Here is a 25038-nt window from a genome sequence, read left to right on the forward strand (position 1 = left end):
TAATTTCTTATTGCTCTCATAAAAGAATCATGTTAATTTACCAAGTATTTTTCAACTGTCTCACCTGAATTGGAATAAACAGAACTAGGAGCATCCTTATAGGAATGAATCAGCTAACAGACACTTGTTTGATTTCTTTTGATATTGGTAACCTATTCACATACTAAACATACACTCAAGAACAATTAAAAGAAATACAAGTCTGTTATGTAGATAAGCTTACTACAGCTTTTAACAAATGATATCTACTAGGACAATAATATTTATATTGAGATGTCCACTTTGGGATATAAAGAAGAACTTTAATACATTTTGTCAATGATTTATTTTCTGTGGATAAGAGTGAAACATAAAAGGCACAGTGTTTCCTTGCTTCTCAGTAGCAGTGTCTTCCTGAAAGATACAAATAAGAGAAGCTGAAATAATTTATAAACCTGATGCCTTGGCTTTTTTTTTTTTTTTTTTTTTTTTTAACATGAGACTTGTTTTCTGTATAAGTATCTTTTACCCTCTTTTGGTACCAGGGATTGGACCCAGAGGTGCTTAACCACTGAGCCACATCCCCCACCCATTTTATTTTTTGAGATAGGGTCTCCCTAAATTGCTTAAGGCCTCACGAAGTTGCTGAGGCTGGCTTTGAACTTGCAATCCTCCTGCCTCAGCTTCCCAAGCCACTGAGATTACATGCGTGCACCACTGCACCCACCTAGAAGTATCATTTTGTGGCAAATAATTTCATTCCTCCCTGAAAAAACAAAGACATCATCAAACAAAAGCAATATGGCAACACTCTTCACAAAACATTTGAGATTGTTTTAATGTAATTTAGACTTTTTAGGTAAGTGGTACATTCACAAAGTACTACAGATTCATCTTAATATAAGTATTTCCAAACTGTTAGTCTCTGAATTAAGGCTTGATAGAATAAGCTCAAAACATAAAGATCTATGAAGAGTTTGGAGACTGGTTTCTAAAATAGATCTTGGCTTAGTCAAACGCCCCTGGTCACTTTGATGTTCTGTGAAACTGTTTCCTCAACTACAAATAAGGTGATTCGATGATATCATCTCTAAGGCATCTTTTGGTTTCTGTTTCTAATAGAGTCTTATAGAATCAAGCATTTAAACTCAATAACTAATGTATAAATATGGAAATGAACCCTTCTTAGCTTTTCACAAACTAAAAACCTGTAAGAAGGTTGTTATTTTAAATTTATATTTTATAAAATTTTTTGACTACCATTAGAATGATGTGAACTTTCAAGAGCTATTTAGATGGCCTTTTGCTATTTCCATAATCTAGCTTAGTAAATAACCAAATTATCTCTAGCTTAGTAAATAACCCAAGTTGAAAAAAAACTTATCCTTCCCTTTTTTCAAAAGTTCCACTGCATAGACTAGGCTATAAAACTTTTGACAGACACTTTCTGTTCATGAATTACTAAATTATAAAAATTCACCAAATTAAACTTCACAAACCATAAGATTTCTCATTTCCCTCAGTTTCTTTAAATACATAAAAAGGAAGAAACAGAAAGAGAGACTGACAGTCTAATGGAAAAACAGAGGGGAGAGAAGATGAAACAGTCAAATAGAAGATGACAACTAAAGCTTGAACACTCCAAAACAAGAAAAGAAAGAAGAGATGCCACAAATAAATGCAAGTCCTGTTTATGGTACAGAACAGAAAAAAAAAACTTCAGAGCTTAGAATTTTCTATGTTAAAACATTTGTTTTTCACTTTCATGTTTAAAGTATATGAAAATTCTGATAAGAGAAGAGGATTTTTTAATGGCTTTTTAACAATTTTTTCACAGCTTAGACATTAATGGGCTCAATTGACTTGACTAGGTCCAATGTTTGTGTTCCTTCCATAACAACACAGATGGAACCTGTGGTTCCATCTGTGTTGTTATCGGAAGGAACACAAACATTGGAAATAGTCATTTCAATTAAAAGAGTCATTAATGTACTAAGCTGTGAAAAAATAAAGACTTCCAAGGTATACAGGATCTTACTGAGCAAGCTACTAAAAAAATTAAATTAAAATTTAATATAAAAGAATATGACCAATTATGTGATATTATTCCATCAATATACCAACCTTTTAAATCTCTTCTCCTTTTTCTCAAAATAATGATGAAAGGATGAAAGGATGAAGGATGAAGAATTATTTCCTAAGTGGAGCTCATTACTATGGGGGAGCAAATGGAAACTTGGTTTATCCAAAAGTTACATAAGCAACATCTTGGTTCACATAAACTTAACTATTTTCTTGATTCATTATATGAATACAATACATATGAAAAATAAACCTAATAAAAAGCAATTCAAACTATATAGATCATAAATCCAAAAATAACATACAGTTGACTATTTAACCAATATGGGGGTTATTAGTGCCAACCCCTGATGAGCGCCAACCCCTGCAAAATCTGTGTATAACTCTGAGCTTCCCAATAGAAAAAGGAGATTAAAATGAAATTTACAGTAATACAAAATATACTAGAGCTGATTTTATACAGTTGTAATACTTCAGCTTTATATTTCTATCAACTACAAATGGGACCATGTATGGTATCTATGTGTGTAAGTTTTCATTCATTGTAACTAATAGATTCATGGATATTTTATGGTGCTAAAAGATAAAAGACTTATCTACATATATTTTATGTATTTGTGACATTTTCTTCCTCATTTTTTAATATATTTCTAGGCTAAGCACCTCCTCTATGAATTTTTCAAATTGCTGCAAATCTACACCACACAAAAAAATCTGCATAAGTGGACCCACACAGTTACCATTCAAGGGCCAACTGTACACTAATATCTCCTTTAACAAAATACAGTTTCTTACAAAGAATGTGATGTACATAAATGCTGGATGAATACCCTTATTTTTAAATATACTGACTTCTCTGGATTACACAAAGTCTTTCAGAAAATGTTTATTTTATTTTAAAAAGAGAAAAATACCATTCTTCATATTAGTATTTTATAATAATGACAAAATTGTTTTAGGATTTAGAGGTATTTACATTTATTTTGTTACAATATCTTTTCCATCTATTTCACCAATGATTGTCTTTAATATCAATTTTGCAAAGGAAGCTCTCAATGAAACATTTACCCTCATAATCCACTGAGGGTACAGACTCAATTGAATTAACTCAAGGTCTATTTCAATTATGAAGAGATCCTAAATTTTGTGATTTTTGTTTTTGTTTTTAATCCAGGCTGGTTGCATTTTTTATAAGGCAGGAATGAAATACTGAAGAGAAACATCTTCATGAACCAAAACAAGATGAAGAAGAGTATTGCTCAAAATATTGCATAAGGCCATTGTGGGATTTATCTGCTGTCCCTCAAAAAACTGCAGAAGTTTCCTATTCTCTACCCGCACTTGCACCATGCTCTCCGGGTCTCTGTCTTGGGTCACGCTATGAGCAGACTTTAAAGGATTTCCAAGATTTTTAAAATAACTTTTAATAGATACTACATCAGTTTCTATACTCAAGTTCATTTTACCATTTAGATTTGCTTCCACGAGCACGTTATCGCCCATGTTGGCCATCCTTTCCACAATGCTCTTCAGGGTCTTGAAAGCTGGCAGATAAACACTCACATCAGAGACTTGAATACTGGGCTCTGGGTACTCTTTCCACCATCTTCTGGGAAGCACCCTCACAGGTAGATCATGGACCATCACATGGGTGTGCCCAGTGCGCGATGCCAGCTCTACCACCACTGTGAGGCAGGGGCGACGCTTGTTGGTCAGCTGGATTTTCAGGGAGGCAGCATTTCCTGCACTTCTCACAGCTCTGTACAAATGCTCTGATATCAGCTCTAGATAAATCTCATTGAGCTCTTCAGAAACACCTTCCATGTTAAACTGGTGGAAGGAGGCTCCCCGCATCACTTCACACCACAGCCTGGCCTCTCGGGTGGCCCTGGGGCCTGTGGGACCAAAGCACAGTTTGTCTTGGCACACACGGAGCACGCAGACCTTTGCCAGCTTTGCTATGGTGCCACTGACCTGAATGAAGAGCTCTATAAAGCCCTTGTTGATGATCTTGGCACGAAACTTCATGCTGCAGCGAAGAGAGTAGCCACTGCGCTTTCCAAAGAGAGACGCCTATGGCTGCACCCTTTTCCGGCTCCCCAGGTGCACCCACTTGCCCGCCCCCACTCCTGCCTCTAGCAGAGCATGCACTGGGTTCCGCCTACCTACAGGCCCCTTTGGTGTAGAGCTACCAAAGGGGGCCTCCCTGCCCATTCTCACCTGTCTTCTGCCTCTCTTACAAAAAAACTTCACTGTTCCCACTCTGGTTATAAAAAGGATAGTTTTCCTTTGCATAAACTTAATAAAAATTCTATATAGTATGAGGAGAATTAAAAGCATCGCTCATAACTAGGCCCTTTTTGATCTTTTTTGGCTTATACCCAGTACTGTCTTCTTCAAATCAGGACACATATTGTGTTCTCTTATTAAAAAAAAAAAAATTATAGCATACTAGACATACACTTTACAACCTGATTTTCACACGTAAATAGATAATTGGCATACTTCCATGTTGTTAAAACACAAATTTATGTCATTTTCATGGCTACTTGTTTTTTTTTATTATATGATCACTTATTCTACAACTCACATTTAGATGATTTTCAATTTTTTTCTACAATAACACAAAACAATGAACATTTTTGTACAAAATATTTTTGTCCATTTTCCCAACTATTTCCTTGCATTAAATTCAAAGAGAACTAAAGATACACATTTAAAAATTTGACTACCACCAAACTGGCATGTAGTAAGCTCTAACAACACAACCTCCCATCAGCACAATTCATTTTATATACAGTAATGTCATGGGTAAAATAAATGGGTTCATTCTGCATTTTAAGTGTGTGAATTCTACCTTCATGGTCTTCGCCTCTTTTTATGAAGCTTATGTTTGTTGATGTTTAAGATCTCCCATAAGAATATTAGTCCTTTGTCCCTACAAACATCTCCCGAAGTTTATAGTGCTCTTTACCCTTAGGAAAAATGAAATAATGAATCTTTATATACCAAACCTATTGAGCTTTTCTTCACTACTAAAGTGTCTGTGGATGAAGGTGGCCCCCTGCTAGTCATTGCTGTGAGAGGAAAAAGTTTGAGGCATACCTTCCAGAAAGTTCTACTGGTACTGATCAGAGTTGTCCAGCAGGGAAGAGGTTTCTTTTGAAAGATAAACCTTGAGCACAACTGGTATTATCAGAGGCTCCAACACTGCTGAGGGTGCTATGAGTGGAAGGGACAGTCACAGGGCTGGGAGACTGCTGGGGATGGGTAGTCTTCATCTCTAGATCAAAGAAGGGACTATCAGGAAGTCTGTGGTGTTGACCTCCCACCCTAACTCCCAGTCCTCCCCAAGAAGATAATTTCCTATTATAGAACCAAATAAAGGTAGAGATGGCAGGCTTGTTGCTTAGGGCTACAGAGACTGTACAGTCTACCTTGAATGTAAAGAAGGACAGCAGTAATTTTGAAGATCAGCAGAAGGCAGGTGCTTCATGGTGTGGTGGGCCACTCCAGCTGAGGTATCACAGTCCCAAAGTTGACAGCTGGCTTCATCTTATTCCTGGCCCACAAATGAGTCCTGAATCTCATTCTGTTCATAGCCCATGCACAGCATCAACTCAGTCAGGCTGGAGGTCATGGTAGTCAGGAAGTGAATTGATGTAAAGCTTTAGTTCTACTTTATGGCCCATATTTGCCCATAGGTCCCTCGGGATTTCCCCTAAAGTGCATCTCTCGAGCTGGGCATGATAGAGCATGCCTGGAATCCTAGCAACTCAGGAGGCTGAAACAGAAAAGTACAAGTTCAAGGACAGCCCTGGCAACTTAGTGGAGACCATAGCACAAAAAATAAAAACATTAGTGATGTCTCTCAGTGATAAAGCACCCTAGATTCAAACTCCAGAACCAAATAAATAAAGTGCCTCTATCACTGGTGTTAAAGATTAGGAATTCCATAGACACATAAAAAGTAATCCTCTTACACCTGTTTCTGCAATGTTCTACCCATTAAAAGGCAGTATCCAGTGATGACTCCTAGGCTCTCCACATCTATCATAAGGCCATTGTACTTTTGGACCTTTAATAATTCTGGACTGGGCTGGGGTTGTGGCTCAGCGGTAGAGTATTCACCTAGCAAGTATGAGGCTCTGGGTTCGATCCTCAGCACCACATAAAAATAAATAAGTAAAATAAAGATATTTAAAAAAAAAAAAATTCTGGAGTAGCATAAAGAGGGCTGCCATAAAAGTTTGTCTGCAAGAACTAATACCAATACTCTTCAATTTATTTCAGGAAATAGAAAAAGAGGGAGTACTTCCAAATTCATTCTATGAGGTCAATATCACACTGATTTCAAAACCAGACAAAGACACTTCAAAGAAAGAAAACTTTAGACCAATATCTCTAATGAACATAGATGCAAAAATCCTCAATAAAATTCTGGCAAATCAAATACAAAAGCATATCAAAAAGATTGTGCACATAATCAAGTGGGATTCATCCCAGGGATGTAAGGTTGGTTCAACATTCGGTAATTTAATCAATAAATGTAATTCATCACATCAACAGACTTAAAGATAAGAATCATATGATCATCTCAATAGACACAGAAAAAGCATTTGACAAAATACAGCACCCCTTTATGTTCAAAACATTAGAAAAACTAGGGATAACAGGAACATATCTCCATACTGTAAAGGCTACCTACACTAAGCCTCAGGCTAACATCATTCTAAAGGGAGAAAAAATGAAGGCATTCCCTCTAAAATCTGCAACAAGATAGGGATGCCCTCTTCCACCACTTCTATTCAACATAGTTCTTGAAACACTGGCCAGAGCAATTAGACAGACAAAAGAAATTAAAGGAATAAGTATAGGAAAAGAAGAACTTAAATTAGAATTATTTGCTGACGATATGATTCTATACCTAGAAGACCCAAAAAATGCCACCAAAAAATGTCTAGAACTAGTAAATGAATTCAGCAAAGAAGCAGGATATAAAATCAACACCCATAAATCAAAGGCATTTCTGTATATCAGTGACAAATCCTTTGAGAAGGAAATGAGAAAAACTACCCCATTCACAATATCCTCAAAAAAATAAGATATTTGGGAATCAACAAAAGAGGTGAAAGATCTATACAATGAAAACTATAGAACCCTAAAGAGAGAATTCAAAGACCATAGAAGATAGAAAGATCTACCTTGCTCATGGATTGGCAGAATTAATATTATCAAAATGACCATACTACCAAAAGCACTATACAGGTTTAATGCAATTCCAATCAAAATCCCAATGGCATTCCTCATAAAAATAGAAAAAGCAATCATGAAATTCATCTAGAAAAATAAGAGACCCAGAATAGCTAAAGCAATTCTAAGCAGGAAGAGCGAAGCAGGTAGTTTCGCTATACCAAACCTTAAACTATACTACAGAGCAATAGTAACAAGTACAGCATGGCATTGGCACCAAAACAGGCCAGTAGACCAATGGTACAGAATAGAGAACACAAAGACTAACCCACAAAATTACAATTATCTTATATTAGACAAAAGTGCCAAAAACATGCACTGGAGAAAAGATAGCATCTTCAACAAATGGTGCTGAGAAAATTAGAAATCCATATGCAACAAAATGAAATTGAACCCCTATCTCTCACAATGCACAAAACTTAACTCAAAATGGATCATGGACCTAGGAATTGAACCAGAGACTCTGTGTCTAATAGAAGAAAAAGTAGGCCCTAATCTTCATCATGTGGGATTAGGCCCCGACTTCCTTAATAAGACCCCTATAGCACAAGAATTAAAAACAAGAATCAATAAATGGGATGGATTCAAACTAAAAAGATTTTTTTTCTCAGCAAAAGAAACAATATGTGAGGTGAACAGAGAGCCTATATTCTGGGAGTGAATTTGTACCTCTCACACATCAGATAGAGCACTAATCTCTAGGGTATATAAAGAACTCAAGAAGCTAAGCACCAAAAAAACAACTAACCCAATCAATAAATGGGCCAAGGACCTGAACAGACAGTTCTCAGAAGAGGACATTCAATCAATCAACAAATATATGAAAAAATGCTCATCATCTCTAGCAATCAGAGAAATGCTAATCAAAATTACTCCAAGATATCATCTCACTCTGGTCAGAATGGCAGCTCTTTTGAAGACAAACAAAAAGTGTTGCGGAGGATGTGGGGGAAAAGGACACTCATACATTTCTGGTGGGACTGCAAATTGATACAGCCAATTTGGAAAGCAGTATGGAGATTCCTTGGAAATCTGGGAATGGAACCACCATTCGACCAAGCTATTCCTCTTCTCGGATTATACCCAAAGGACTTAAAAACAGCATACTACAGGGACACAGCCACATCAATGTTTATAGCAGCATAATTCATAATAGCTAAACTGTGGAGCCAACCAAGATGTCCTTCAGTGGGTGAATGGATAAAAAAAAAAAAAAAAGTGCATTTATACACAATGGAATATTACTCAGCATTAAAAAAGAACAAAATCATGACATTTGCAGGTAAATGGATGGCGCTGTAGAAGATAATGCTAAGTGAAGTCAGCCAATCCCCAAAAAACAAATGCCAATGTTTTCTCTGACTCATAGTGGGGTAGGAAGGGAGAGCATGGGAGGATTAGATTAATTCTAGATAGGGAAAAGGGGTGGGAGGGAAAGGGAGGGGGAAGGGGATTAGCAAGGATGGTGGAATGTGACAGTCATCATTATACAAAGTACATGTATGAAGACTTGAATTGGGTGTCAATATACCTTATATACAAACAGAGATATGAAAAATTGTGGTATATGTGTGTATTAAGAATTGTAATGCAAAAAAAAGTACACGTATACTGGCATAAATTAACGTGAACATACTTTATATACAGAGATATGAAAAATTGTGCTCTATATGTGTAATAAGGATTGTAATGCATTCCACTGTCGTCGCATATTTAAAAAAAATAATAGAATCAATAAAAATAAACAAATAAAAATAAATAAAAGCTTTTTTGTATAAGTAAACAGACTATTGATGCCAAAGTCTTCAATTTTTATGTTCAGGCTAGCATCTTCTACCGTTTGAATGTTAAGTGTCCCCCAAACTCCCATGTGCTAAAGGCTAGGTCCTCAGAGTGGTGCTACTAGGAGGTGCTATGGACCTTTAAAAGATGCAGTTCAATGAGAGAAGCTTAGGTCACTGAGGACATAACCTCAAAGGGGGATTGTGAGACCCTAGTATCTTCCTTTTTTGTTTCTTGGGCCATTTATAAGCTATTTTGCTCTGCCATGTGCTGTGCTTTTTGGTTTAAAAACCAAAAAATTTCAAAAAGAAAGGAAGGAAACCCCAAAGGATTTCTTGTTTATGTGGGATTTAGAAATTAATATTTATCAATAAGGTAAATTAAGCCTTCTCATTTTTTAGTAGCCTTCTTGTTTTTTAGTAGCCTTCTCATTTTTTAGTTTGAAAATACAATAATTTGGGGGTTTTAAAGAATTTATAATGTTTACAATTGAAATAATTCCTTTATAATTTTGAAGGATTATTCTCAAAATAATTTGAAAACTGGCATCACAATACTACAAGATATTTTCTTACATAAGACACAACAAGGTACACTACTAACATCTTAAAGCAGAGGAGAAGATAGCATTCATCATATTTTCATTGCTTATTTACAATTTTGCCCAGTCTTTGGGATAGATTTCTTCCTTGAATAAGCCACAGAACTCACTATGCCCACTGTGGTATCCCACTGCTGAGTGTGTGTCAAAAAAAAAAAAAAAAAAAAAAAAACTTCTAATTTATTTTTTTACAGTCAAAATGCATTATACTCTGTGTCTTTATTATTTAGCATTGTTGATGGGGTTCTGGGAAGTGGGCATAGTGCCAGTACCTCAAGGGAAAGAATCAAGAAGTCCTGTCTCTTATTCCTTCTCTACTACTCTTTATGTGGAACAAGTTTCTGACCTATATCATTTCCTTTCCCTCTAAAATTTTATCATTTTAACTCCCTCCCCCCCATTAGGGGAAGTCTTTATTTCTCCTTCAAATTTAATGACCATCAAAGGCATTCTTCATTTCTGTGATTTTATTTCTACTATTTTTATTCTTTCTTAAAGTTTTCACTCATATACTTATATTACTTATCTGTTATATGTTATCTGAATTTTTCCATTAGAGCCCTTTGTATTTTTCCCATTATATTTTTCCACATAATCAGAGTGGTTTGAAATTCCTAGATTACTAATTCTCACATCCCTGCCACATTTACGTGTGGTTCTAATCCTAGATCTATTTCTTCAAACCGTGTTTTTAGCCTTTTAGTATGCCTTGTAATGTTTTGTAGAGGCAGGGACCTTTCTAATGTATATTTGCCTTCCTAGTAGTATATGGAACAAAATTTATCTTTAAAAAATTCACTCGTGGCAATTATCATGATCATTGATGACTGTTCTAAGTATGTTTCTGGGTTACTGCTTCAGACTACAGAGTTTTATGGACATGCTTTTTTTTTTTTTTTTTTTTTTTTTAAGAGTGAGAGAGACGGAGAGAGAGAATCTTAATATTTATTTATTTTTTAATTTTCGGCGGACACAACATCTTTGTTTGTATGTGGTGCTGAGGATCGAACCCGGGCCGCACGCACGCCAGGCGAGCACACCACCGCTTGAGCCACATCCCCAGCCCCTGGACATGCTTTTTATAGTCATTTGACATCAGACTAATATCTGACTTGATGTCAGATTCTTATTAGGTCAGGGTGCCAGCCTGGTGTACATCTATTGTCTTTTCCTTCTTATTTGTTGCTTCTAAACTGCTGCACTGCTTCTAGATGATCACTGTTTTCATTAACCCTCCTGTTTTATCTTGTTCAATTCAGTTCTTGAGCATTCCTACAAAACAGGAATTATATGGAGGAATCATGAGGTGCCCAGAAGCTCCTAGCTTCATTTAAGCCTCGCTGAAGTCAGGAAGAATCCCAAACTTCTTGTTAACCTCCTCCAAAGTTGGGGTTCTCCACTGTTGTGCTAGTCACAGTGTTATAGTTTAGATATTAGTTGTCTTCCAAAAGTTCATGTGAGACAATGCAAGAAAATTTACAGGTGAAATCATAGTTCTGAGAGCTTAACTTAATCAGTGCATTCATCCACTAAGAGACATTAACTGAGCAGTACCTATAGGCAGGTAGGATGTGGCTAGAGGAGGTGAGTCACTGGGGATGTGACTTTGGGGTATATATTTTATCCTAGGTGAGAAGAGCTCTCTTTCTCCTGATTGTCATGTCCTGAGTTGCTTTCCTTCATCATACCCTCTGCCTCAACTCAGGCCCAGAGCAAGGAAATCAGCCATCTGTAGACTAAGAACTCTGAAACTGTAAGTGCCAAATAAACTTTTCTTACTAAAATTGTTCTTCGCAGGTCTTTTGGTCACAATGGAGAAAAAGCTGCCCAAAACACAGAGTTTGGATAAGACCACTCTTTGTGATGGAAACTATCCTCCTGTGCATTGCAAAATGCTAAACAACATACCTACCCTCAACTCACCAAGTGCTAGCAGCTCCCCTCCAAATGTGATGATGAAAACTATCTCCAGACAATTCCAAATGACCTCATTCTGAAGGAACGGGAGTCACCTTTAGTTATGAATCAGTGCCCCAGTGATTACAATGTGCCCAGAAATCTAGGTGCTTAGGATAAGACTATCTCTTCTGGGGCAACTACACTACCATTGGCAAGAGTAAAGAGCAGGGCCCAGATTTCAGTATATGCCCAGAAAGACTCCACTCCCTCTTAAACTCACAGCCTCACCACCATGATCATCCTTAATTATTTGTTTACCTTGGTCATAGGAATGTCACTGAAGGACTTCCCAAAGAGGGGAGCCTCAACCCAGAACAAGTGGGGTCATAGGCATACATGACAAAAAAAAAAAGAAAAGAAATTCAGCACACACCAGTCAGAGCCACTGATTTATTTAAGAAAGCAAATAAACATTCAAAGGAGAATGTGGATTATCTCAAGGGAGAGACATTTATCAGAATACATTAAGAAATACAGACTTAACAGAGAATGCCAGCCATCTTGAGTGAGAAGGTTTGGAAGTAAAGCAAGGAATACACGTTCAAGGGAGAATGAAGGCCATCTCCAGAGGGAAAGAAAGCAACCCCTTGGTGTGAGTTATTAATATTTATAAAGGGACATTTGCTCGGAGCTGGGCTAGAGGGTGAGCCAGGGAGTTATACAATTTCCTGCCAGTTTTTGTTGCACTTGCTTATCACCTTCATGTTACTTTTTGCAGGCAAGGGCACAGGTTAAATGATCAGGCCAAGGGCATAGCTAGGAACATGAGCTATGTTGCTCATGAATGCTTGTTTTGCATTTCAATTACTCATGGATGTTTCCTGCATTCCAATGATTCTTGGGTGCTTCTCTTTTGAGACTCAGTCTGTCTTTCCTGTATCCCCAAATTTAACTCTTGGAGATCCTGCACAACCAGACTCTAATCTATAAAATCTGATCATTTTTTTCCCTGTCTAAAATAAGAACAAGCAGACTCTGAGGGCCAGCCTCTGACTGTGATGCCCTTTCACTCCAATATCTGCATTAGCCCTCCACAGCTCCAAACAGGGAGGTGTAATGTCAAAAAATGACCAAAGAGTATTAAGAGCTGGTAAGAGTAACTTCCTATAACTTCCTTAATCCAAAATCCATATTTAGAAAATGAGAGCAACATTTAAAATGTACTTCAATGTTCAGCCATTCCTGGGTCTGAAAGTCAATTCCACAAAATAAAGAGAGTCTCAAGGTTGAGGATGTGGGAAAGAAGCAGGAAAAAAGCAAAATATATTTAGAAATTCTTAACTCCTTAATTATTCTAGGGGGGGATCTGGTCACAGTAATAGCATTGTTTCTTTGAAAGTTTCTGTATCAACGTAAGAATGTGAAATGAATGGACTGTGAGAGAGATAATGTATCCTAATCCTAGTTTAAATGGACTGAGGTAACTATAGGCAGGTGGAATATAGCTGGAGACAGTGAGTCACTAAGGGCATGCCCTGGAAAGGTACATCTTCCCTATGGCTCCTTCCCTGCCCTCTGCTTTCTGATCCCACCATGAGCTGATGCAGCTTTCCTCTGGTGGGCACATTCTCCATAATATGCTGCCTCACCTTGAACTCAGAGCAATGGAGTAGGACCTCTATGGTCTGAGATCTCCAAAACTGTGAGCCCCAAATAAACTTTTCCTCATTTACACTGTTCTTGTTGGGTATTATGGTTACTGTGATAAAAAAAAAAAAAAAAAAAAAAAAAAAAAAAAAAACTCTAATTATAAACTGGTACTGAGAGTAGGGTCATTTTTCTGAACTGGTTAGCAGGAGGAATTTTGAAAGGTTTGGAAATGTAGGTTAGAAAAGCTTTAGAATAATGAGCACAGATTATGGGTGAACACCAGAATACCAATAGGAATAGACTGTGTTTATGAGGCTTCTGAGGGAAATGAGACCACACATGTTGCATTCTGGCAAATAATCTGGCTACATTTTGCCTGTGTCCTCAGATTTTGTGTGTGGATGAATCTAAAAGTGATACACTGATTAATCTGGCAGAAGAAATACCAAGATAGCACTGCTTTCCATCAGTGGCGTGGATATTGCTTAAGCTTTTAACCAGGATTACTGTGAGAATTGGAAGCAAAAAAGCAGAGCTAAAATATTTTTTAAACTTGCAGTTTGGCCAGAAAAGTGCATGTAAAGCTGAGGCCAAAGAAGGTGTGCTTGTTGAAGAGATAACAATCCCTAAAAAGATGCTAAGTATTTTGCACAGAGAGAATGGAGGGCTTCTCAGGTATTTACAAGACCACACCCACTGCAGGCTTCAGGGTACAGAAGAGAAAACTCCTTAGAGAAGAGATTACAAGGTGTCCTGTTAGCACAAGGAAGCCTAAGAAGTTGTTCCACCATGCTGAGCAACATAGGCACTCTGGAGGCCACTTGCAGCTATGATTCCAGGAGACCCAGATACTGGCAAGCTGGCAGCAGACCTTGGCATTATCCAGGTGGTGCTTGTTTTGCAGGAATGTAGGATGCTCAAATTAAGGGGTCATGAAGACTTCCACTAAGATTTCAAAGGAAAGCAGCCTAGGAGGCCAGGCAAAGTGTAGCAGCATTAGAGTTTCTTCAGGCTACCCCTGGGAGGGTGATGCATGAATATGTGAAGATGAAGCCAAAGGTGGAATGGAGAATTTACAGAAGCCAGTAATGTGGACAGTCTGCCAAGGAAAATTGTTGGCTGTGGAGAGTGTCAGACTAAAAGAAAGGCCATGTGGGCTACAACCAGCAAGGTCAAATGGACAGGACTTCCCCACCTCTTTGGAAATAACACCTCACAGCCATGTGTCCTAGATGCAGTATGCAGAGTTACAGGAAGTGTTTGCAAGCTGTGTTTTGGTATTGCTTTTGGCCCCTCCCTTCTTCCTATCACCCTGTTATAGATTAGATGTATGTTAACTTCTTTTTGATATTTACAGGGGCTCATAGCCAAGAGTTTTCTCACAAGAATGTAAAATGACTAGCCTGTGAGAGCTATAATCTGATCAATACATCCTAGTTTAAGCCAAAATAGCCATTTATCCAAGGCAGATTAATGACAGAACACAGATAGGAAGATCCAGCATACCTGACCCCTCATTTTTCCAGAGTACAAGAAGAAAACCTAGCATCACATTACCCATTACTTCTGAAATTTGGGACTCTGCACATGTTTTCATGGTGATTCTCCAAATCCTCACACTACACTTTTTGGTTATCTTAATTCCTTATTCAGTAGGCTAAAGTTTTCATGTGTACTGCAGAGTTACAATTTGAGGTATGCATTTAGGAATAAACAGGGCTCATGCCTTTATTTACAACATTTTTCTGACTGTGGGTATAGTTCAGTGGTTGAGCACTTACCATATGCAAGGCCCTGGGTTCAATCCCCAACACCAAGCCAAAGAAACAGAAAAATATTTTTTTCAATTGATAAAAAGAAACAATACAAATATTAAGTGAAGGATACAAGTGGCTATTAATCAACAGATAACCAATCTTCGACATCAATCAATAATAACAAAAGCAATATTACTTATTGAATCATTATTATATCCATACATGTTTCTATGGTCTCCCCATGTGATATCTTTTTGGGGGGGTACCAGGGATTGAACTCAGGGGCAATCAACCGCTGAGCCATATCCCAGTCCTATTTTTTATATTTTATTTAGAGACCGGGTCTCACTGAGTTGTTTAGTGTCTCACTTTTTGCTGAGACTGGCTTTGAACTTGTAATCCTCTTGTCTCAGCCTCTTAACCCTCTGGGATTACAAACATGTACCATGGCGCCGGGCCCCATGTGATAACTTTTAATCCTCACAATTCCTCTATGAGAATGGCACATTAAATACTTTGCCTATTATTCCATTACTAATTCTGCAGAGCAGGATTCCCACCTGGCAATTTGGCTTCAGCAGGTGAGCTTATAAACACAAACACAAACACACACACACACACACACACACACCCTCTCTTCATGTTGTCCTTCATGTGTAAAGTATTTGCCTGGCACTGGCATGCTTAAAGCTTGAGTTTGATTCCTAAGACTGGAGAGAAAAAAAAAAAAAGGAAGTAGGGCACCACAAAGGAAGTTTTTCAGAAGTGTAGTTACCACCTCCCTGATCAGCTCTTCAGTGTGACCATAAAGCATAAGTGAGAGATACTAACTGGCATTAAGAACACTACCAAGTTTTTTAATCGGTGCAAAATCAGATGGCTTACATGAGGTAAAGAACACTAGTATCACCAACACCCCACTTTGGCCACACAAACCAACTTATTCAGTTATGAAGAGATGCAAGAAATACTTACTTTGGAGTCAGAAGACATAAATTCAAATCCTATCTATACAACATAATCAGGGCCCTTTAATCTCTTAATCAATTTTCTCATCTGAAAATAGGAATAACAACTAACTTCAGAGGTATACTGAGATCATATAGTACTAGTATTAGTCATGTATCAAAAGCTAACTATAAGTACACTCAGGAACTAGATAAATCATTAAATGTACTTTCATTCTGGAAGGCTGGATAAGAAAGGCTATATAGAAAGATGGTTTTAATCTGGCTTAAAACAGAAAATATTTTAGGCCAAGCATAAACATGGAACTCTTGCCACATACCCTGATTAAGAAGCAGGGCAGAAGAGGCTGGAACCAACATAGCAACCATAAGAAATCACCATTATCTCCAAAGAATCTGGTATATGGGCAAACTACCTTAAAGCTACAGTAAGGCATTTCATCATATGATGGGAAAATTTGAAACACTTTTTTTTTTTTTTTTTTTTTTTTACTATTAGACATAGTATAGCCAAAATTAAGTATAACTTCATTCCAAACAAACAAATGCTTTATTTTCTTAGCATCTTATTTTCTGTATATTAACCTCGATCCCCAAAATGTTTCAGTTATAGTCAAAAGCATAATTTTCTTGCTTGCTGATATAGTTTGGATCTGGAATGCCCCCCAAAAGATAGTGTGTTGAAGGCTTGGTTCCCAGCTGGTGGTGCTACTGGGAAGTGATGGAAACTTTTGGAGCTAGAGGAAAGAAACTCCTGGGGGTATGCCTTTGAAGAGTTTATTTTGTTCCCAGCACTTTCATCTTCCTTCCCCACCACCCCCAGCTCTGCTTCCTGACTGCTAGAAAGTGAGCAGCTTTGCTCTACCACATCCTCCTCACCATGATGTTCTACCTCACCACAAGCCTTCAACAATGGGGCCATGTAACCATAGACTAAAATCTCTGAAACTATGAACCAAAATAAATCTTTTCTTGTTTTGTTTTTTTCCTCATGTACTTTGTCACAGCAATGAAAAGCTGACTAACACAAATTACTCCAAAAATCCAGAGAATTAAAGAATTTCTAGTTATTTGAAAGTCAAATATAATTTTAATTAAACCAAAAGACCTAGACAAACATAAAGTAAACGTACATTACAGCTTTCAGAGTAGGAGGACAGAGAAGCACATCTTCTTTAGGTTAATTAAAGAGAGACAACCAAAACTGAAAAGCAAAAAGGAAGTTTGAGAAAATATTCAATATCACAAAATATGAGTAGACATAGACACCTCACAAAGTTCAATAAAAATATAAGGCCCTAAGAGAAAAGAAACAGAGAAGGCAGAGTAGACAATTCACAATCAAGGAGATGCAAGGAATAAGCAAACGTGAAAGAAATCAACATCAGAAAAACAAACAAAAACTGAGATTCCATATTGTCTATTAACACAAGATATTTAAGACAATCATGTCTGTCTGCTGAATCTATGTAGCATTTCTATGTTACAAATCATTCTAATACTGAAAAATAAGAATTTGCCAATATGTTTCAAAGACACATATTCCTGAAAGGTGAACAATGATTCAAATAACCCAAGCCTGGTGATTATCAGGCATGAAGAATCCCAATAGATATAGAAATTTTCTATAACAAGTGGTGAGAGGTATCCCAAACACCTAGAAAATGAAGTAGGTAAAATGTGAAGGTCCAATCAAGGAAATACTAATGCAGTAAATGAAATGTTATTAAAAACATATACAAGACCAAAAAATACTTATAACAACTTAGGGGAAAAAAAAGACACAAATATTGACAGTTGGATAATATAGGTAGAGAGAGAGAGAAAGGCAATAGAGACACAAAGAAATAGGCAGAAGCTTCTGGAAGGAAATATTCTAAAATGGTAAGTGATTTTATTAATCACTTAAACAGCTTGGAAACAGCGCAGGGCTGGGGTTGTGGCTCAGTGGTAGAGCGCTTGCCTAGCACGCATGCAGCACTAGGTTCGAACCTCAGCAACACATAAAAAAATAAATCAATAGTTATTATATCCATTTACAACTAAAAGGGAAAAAAAAGGAAAGAAAGAAAGAAATTGGTAGTGAGATGTAATGGCATGCACCTCTAGCTTAGCTACTTAGGAGGCTAGGCAGCAAGATGTCTTAGGCCCAGGAGTTCAGGGCCAGCTTAGACAACTCAGCAAGACGCCATCTCAAAAATAAAACAAAACAAAAACAAGTAAACAAATTCACAGTTAATAAGTAGTAGAGTTGCAATTCAAAGTCAGGCTCTAGCTCTATGCTGGTCTGATTTTCACAGTGTTTTTTCTTTTTTTAACTTTCTATTATGGAAATCATAAACTTACAACAAGAAAGATTAGCATAGTGAACTTCCATGTTTCCATCAACCAGCTTTTAGCATTATGTCTATTTCAACCACCCCATCTCGTCAAGTCCTTTTCATATTTTTGAAAAAGTACTTTAAAGCAAACTCCAAACACATTTCTTCCACAAATATTTTATTTTGTATGTCTACAAAGGACTCTGTAGTCAGCCCAAGTTCATTTTTTCCATAGTCTCAAAAAAATTAGTTGATGTGTTAGAAGCAGGATACAACCAATGCTATTAAAAAAAAATTAGACAAATATATATGCCTGATGAATACAGAGAAAGGATGAGAAGGATGCGTAACATTAAGAAGGGGCTGACATTGAGACAATAAGACTGTAAAAGGGTAGAGGCATCAGGGAAAAAAATGTGTTTAGATAAATTTCTAAAAATACTGTTTTCCCTGAGTCAACAGCACGAATGTAATTTTTAGAAATTTTAGTATTTTTAGAAATGAATATAATTTTTAGAAATGTAAATAGGTTATATACTGCATAGAAAATTCTAATCCCAGAGCACCATGTGGAGCAGCCCTTCTGGAAGGGGATGTAAGGCAGTGAATAGACAGCTTCCTTAGGAACACTGACCACATGATGACTCCTCTTGGCAATTCTGCCTCATAATGGTTTTTTGTTTGCTTGCTTATTTGTTTTTGGACTTCTTCCTTTCTCCTACAAGTTAATTATCTAAGAAAGGGATTATAACAACTACAATACCCCCTACATTAAAGACACAGGTGGGTGGGTGAAAAAAAGAATTACTGTGTCAAGCTCCTTGATAAAGTCATCCTCAGTGGGTATGTCTAGGACTGTCATCCTATGTGTGCTTCTCTAACATCTAGCACAGCCCAGACACCCAGTAAATTAGTGGTTGAGCTACACAGATCTCAGAACACATCAACTCTCTAGTTTGACTCTTCTTTAGATTCCTCAATAACAACACTACAAACCTCAAAGGCCATGTGAAAGCCCAGCTATGAGAAAACATGAGATATGGCCTTTCAAAGGGATGTCAGCTAGATTTCTTCTCCTTCAGGACAGATGTTATTCCTTGATTCTGTACTATGTCCCATACAGTTTCTTAAACCAATAAATCTGTGCCATAATAGTTATCATCAAAGCTATCACAGAAACTAGGAATACCCTACTTACATTCTAAAATATACCATGACAGCTTCTCTTGATTCTCAATACAGAACATGCCACAGAAAAGAATTAGATGAATCCAAATTAACCACAAAGATCTGAACAGAATAATCCCTTTTCTATGTACCATCTTTGGGTGAAAATGGTTCAAGCCCAAATGTGATCTTTAATGGTAAGGTCCAAAAGGTGAAAAGATTAATAATCTATTAATACTTCTATACAAAATTACCTAAAAATCAGAAATTCTAATTGTTAGTTCTAGATCTTTGAGGCAATATGTATTTCTTTTAACAAGGAAAAATTATAAATGTTTAAACTACAATTAATTTTACCCCTTCATAAATCTTTCTATAGATTTATTTTTAACCATTCTTTATCCCTATAAAAACTAAGCCAAAACTGTATAGTTTGCTTTTTAAATTTAAAACATCCATACATAAAAGAGGAAAAGTCAGTGGTAAGAACATATAAAAAGATTCTTGATTTTCAGTTTTAAATAATAAAATGTTCAGAGGGTGTTTTTATTTTTTCTTAGATTCGAAGATAAATTTGTCTTCAACAGAAATGTACTTGAAAATGTTATCATTTACAATGCTATCCATCTGCTGTGGTTCTACAGTTTCTCTACATTTCCATGAGAATCAGTTGCCCTGGAAAACACTTAAGTTCCCAATAAGCAAAAGCCTGATCCTTTTCAGGCTTATTCTTCATTCCTGGAGAATTCAACCCAATAACGGGTAAGGTAGAAATAGAGGGATTCAGCTCAGTCAGATTTTATTAGTTTAGTTCTACATCAAATTTTATGCAACCGGGCTGGGGTTGTGGCTCAAGTGGTAGCGCGCTTGCCTGGCATGCGTGCGGCCTGGGTTCAATACTCAGCACCACGTACAAGCAAAGATGTTGTGTCCGCCAATAACTAAAAAATAAATATTAAAAAATTCTCTTTCTCTCTCTCTCTCTCTCTCTCTCTCTCTCTCTCTCTCTCTCTCTCTCCCCTCTCTCACTCTCTCTTTAAAAAAAAAAAAAATTTATACAACCAATTAGCACTGACATTGGTCAACTCAGAAAAGGCTAGGAACAGGTACCAACTGTGCTACCCCTAAAGTGCATGTCATTTCTATCATTTCTATCAAAGCCTAGAACATTTCACACTTCCAAGTTTCCAAAATACAAGTACAATAAATACAAATACAATACAAAATGCAAATACAATAAATCATTTCTATTTATGATTATTTAACTATAACCATCATTTATCAATATTTTCTGTTTATAGAAAGAGAATCTTTACTTCTTAGGTAAATATCATAGGGTAATGACTTCATTTTGCCATAACTGACATAAAAGGCACATATTTTATAATTCCACTTAAATGAAAGTCCAGAATAAATAAAATCATAGACACAAAAAGTAGATCAGGGTTGTCTGGAGGGAGGATGAATATAAAAGGATAGATAATGAGTTCAGGGTTTTCTGTGGGAGTAATGAAATGTCCTGGAATTAAGACAGAGATGATAGCTGCATAATTTTGTGGATAGACAGTGTTTCAAAATTCTTGTGAGCATTAGATTAACATTGTTACCACCAAAAATACAAAACCCTCTCAATTAAAAAAGAAAAGAAAAGAAATATGAGATGATAGCATTAAAAAAAAAAAAAGTATTCAACACTACTAAATTCCAAGTCAGATAAAACAAAGGAAAACCTCGGCCAATACTAAGAAAGGCAAAGACAGAGAAGGCTTACCCTCTCCTTGATGGAACTGAGTTCATGTTTGAAATTTAGGACTAAAGATAACAAAACAAAACAATAAAAGCAGCAGACGTACTAGCTATATATATATTGACTCCTTTGGAAGATCAAGATGTTAGTACCCCAGATTTTCTAGCACTCTCTGGACAAGGCATCAATAACACAACTCCAGCAAGACTACCCGGGAAGAAAAAGAAGTGAAGAAGCTAAACAGTGGAAAATCCCAACTGATATTAAAAGTCTAACGATGTTTATTCAAATAACAAAATATTTGACAATCTCAACAAAAATGTTCAGGAATGAGAAAGGAAGAAAATCATGAAAATATTACTAAGCTATTCATAATGAAATAATTTTTTTAAAAAAAGATTGTCCTAAATTTATATTATGACATAAAAACAAAGTTCATTTGTCTCAACTTGCCAAATCTTTATGATGAAATAAGCCAATATCACTGCTGACAAATATAATAACTACAGTAAACAGGCATGCCAAAATCAATGTGGATTTTCCAGAAAGGTCAAGAAATCAGCTGTCAGCTTAAATTGGTTAATTTCATTAAAATTGTTCAACATGACAGATGTCACCTAATTCCAAGATTCTTTTACATGAGCACAGTTGGATTAATTTGATCCAAATTCTGTATAATAGTTTTCACAATTTCTAAAAATACATCAAAACTTTGTCACTTATCTTACAATTTCTGCTTTATTTCTCTAGTTCTATCTCAAAAGAAATTTCTTCAAGGCCATATATCTTGACATAGTGAAAGCAAAATAATCACAGCACTCAGCAGTGCCATTAACATTTCTGAGCCACAAGGGATTAAACAGGCAGATGCTATGGAAAGTGCCTGTCGGGAGAGGCCAGCCTAGAGTTCAGACTGCACCACAGCTGTGAGGGATTGAAGCTGCTAGCTGTGGAATCAAGCTTAAGAGAAACCCTGGGCACAATTCCGGCATCCGAAATAAATTAAAGTAAACAGTATTGCTCTCTCTCATCCACCCTGTTAGCAACCTCTCGGCTGAGCTGGAGACCACACACTCAGACCACACAGCGCCAGCTGAACTGCCTCGCACGCAACATCTACAAGCTGTCACTCGGCAGAAGCAGAGAGGTAGAAAGGGAGGGAGGAATGGAGGGAGGAAGGGATAAGGGGATGGGAGGAAGAGGAGGGGGAGGGGGACAAAGGAGAGTTTCCTCTACTTACTGCTGGAATGGTGTGTGGTTTGGAGGAGCGGGGGAGGGGTGGAACCATAAACCTCTGAGAAAACAAGCTGGTCATGGCCTTGTGTAGTCTTGACCTGTTCCCCTGTACCAATTTAGTAGCTGATGAAGGATTAACAAAGCATCCATTTAACATCAATTAACCTCCTATCCATCACAGGTCAAAAGAGAAAATTACCATTATTAAAGCATTTCACTAAAGAAAGGCAAGAGGTGACTTTTTTAATAATGTATACCTAAATAACTGAATTTTCTTCATAGATTTATCTTACTTTCAACCCATCCACTTCTTCATTTAACCAAACCCACGAAGATGAATTGAAAATGTTTCTGCAATAGAAACCATAAAATTTTATGATTTTCCCATGTTGCACTGACATAATCTTAATTTTCCAAAGTATTTACTGGTAAAATTAGAGAGAGTAAATTGTTCTTTCTTTACAAAACTTCAAACTAAAAATATACAAACAAATTAATTAGTGGCAATAATATTAAGAAAAAAATCAGAAAGTGAAACCACAAGCAACAAAGAGTTTTAGAACCATAAAAGCAATATTTTTTTACTATTTAGTAAAGAAGAGTTCTGCTGATTTAAGTAACAGAGGTGAAATCTGAAAAAAAGAAGAAGCAAGGCTCAGCTACAGGGAAAATATAAGTTCCGATTCACTTAAGAATTGGAGAAACTTTAATAAGTAGGCCAAAAAAAGTCTCTCATCATGTTAAAGCCCTATTTTCTTAATAGATTAGGCCATACAAATGGGAACATTTCCCCTAAAAGACACTCAAAAAAAACCCCACCTACTCTACCCTATCCCCCAGCATGCTATTCCTACTAGCAATATCAGCATCACCAGGGAACAAACCAGAAATGTGAGTTGAATCTCAGACCCTAGCTCCACTCTAGCTCTCTGTGTTCACAACCATGTTTAAAAAGCACTAAGTAGCATTACCCTTCCCAAAGCCATTTTGGTAGCAGCCAATCCCAGAAAGATCTGGTTATAGAGCTGCCTATTGACTTTCAACACAAAATTAGACTCAGCTAGGCTCTCAGGACACCCATGACAAAACAGAATTATAAAACTCATGTCATCCTTGAGGCACACCCAATCTCCTATAGAATAGATTTGTCACCACTAGGCTGAGCTAGACTCAAAGGAATCTCCCAAAAATATTGAGAAAAGGGTTCAAAGAAATGCTTTTCCTTTCTTTAGTACTCTGTAAACTCAAGACTCCACTCTTCCTGAGTAGGGTCAAGTTACATCAGCATTACCACAAATTTTACAGAGTGGGGCAAGTTTCAGAATCAAGGTCATGAACCTCTGTGGTCCAGTTTTCTAAATTAATCCTTTTTCTTCCTGCTCCAATGCAAAAGTCATGATTAACAAAACCAATCATGAATGAACCTGGAAGAATCCAGGGGGTCCAAACAGTATTTCATAAAAGATCCTCCTAAGAAGACTCATGATCTCAAAAGGGATGTTTACAGAAATAGGGTGAACTAACAAGAAATAATGCATCCTGCTTTCCTGGCCCTCTTTAGACCTCTTTTCCTTCTTTATGTCTACAAACAAAAAATAATTGAAAGCACAGGTGCTTACATTTTAATCCCTTGGGCGAAATCTAGTAATTTAAATGATATATTAAATGGAACTTAATAAGTATGTCTATTTTATCTATTATAGCCATTGTAATAATTAATGTATTTATTTATGGATGAGGAAAAAAATCTGACCTCCTCCAACAATGTTTAGAGGTACAGATTAAGGGAAAGAGAATGTGCCTTAGGCGACCAAGAAGGAACATTGGAGACAAGATAAAATATAGGATAAGCCTGGGCTTTTCAGATGGCAGAATAGAGGGGGTCACTTTCCTAGCTGTTCCATGGCATGAAATCGAGAAACCCTGATTCTTCGCAAGTGAAGTACTGTAAACCTTCAGGGACACTATAAGTCTAATGCCTCAGATTAATACTGTTAGATGGGTAGACATACAAACAACCTGAAAAAGCAAGGGAACAATTTACTCCAAACAAACCAAGATACTCCAATAACAGAATCCATCAACACCAAAGCAGAAGAAATGTCAGAGAAGGAGCTCAGAATGTACATAGTTAAACTGATCTGTGAAGTAAAGGATGAGAAAATGCAGGAAGGGAAAGATCCCTTCAATAAAGAGGCAGAGATTCTGACCAAAAAAAAAAAAAAAGTAGAAATCCTCAAAACGAAGAAAACAATAAACCAAGTTAAAAATTGAAGAGAAAGCATTACCGGGCTGGGGTTGTGGCTCAGTGGTAGAGCACTTGCCTAGCATGTGTGAGGCACTGGGTTCGATTCTTAGCACCATATAAATAAATTAATAAACAAAAATAAAGGTCCATTGACAATTTAAAAAATATTTAAAAAAAAAAAAAAAGAAAGAAAAGAAAGCATTACCAACAGACTGGACCACTTGGAAGACAGAACCTTAGGCAATGAAGACAAAATATATTATCTTGAAAACAGAGTTGACCACAGAGAAAAGATGTTAAAAAACCATGAATAGAACTTCCAAGAACTATGGGATAACATGAAAAGAC

General features: G+C 36.7%; 2 protein-coding genes across 3 annotated transcripts in view; both read right to left on the reverse strand.

The window, feature by feature from the left end:
* Exoc2 (exocyst complex component 2) overlaps window positions 1–25038 on the reverse strand; it is a 198942-nt gene that overhangs the window by 167748 nt on the left and 6156 nt on the right. The gene's annotated exons all lie outside the window — the stretch shown is intronic.
* Window positions 3250–4089, reverse strand: Hus1b (HUS1 checkpoint clamp component B). Its single transcript, XM_076859115.1, has one exon. The coding sequence runs from the start codon at window positions 4087–4089 to the stop codon at window positions 3250–3252; it is 840 nt and encodes a 279-aa protein (XP_076715230.1).

This window comes from Callospermophilus lateralis, chromosome 6 (assembly GCF_048772815.1).
Source record: "Callospermophilus lateralis isolate mCalLat2 chromosome 6, mCalLat2.hap1, whole genome shotgun sequence".
NCBI classification, from domain to species: Eukaryota; Metazoa; Chordata; class Mammalia; order Rodentia; family Sciuridae; genus Callospermophilus; species Callospermophilus lateralis.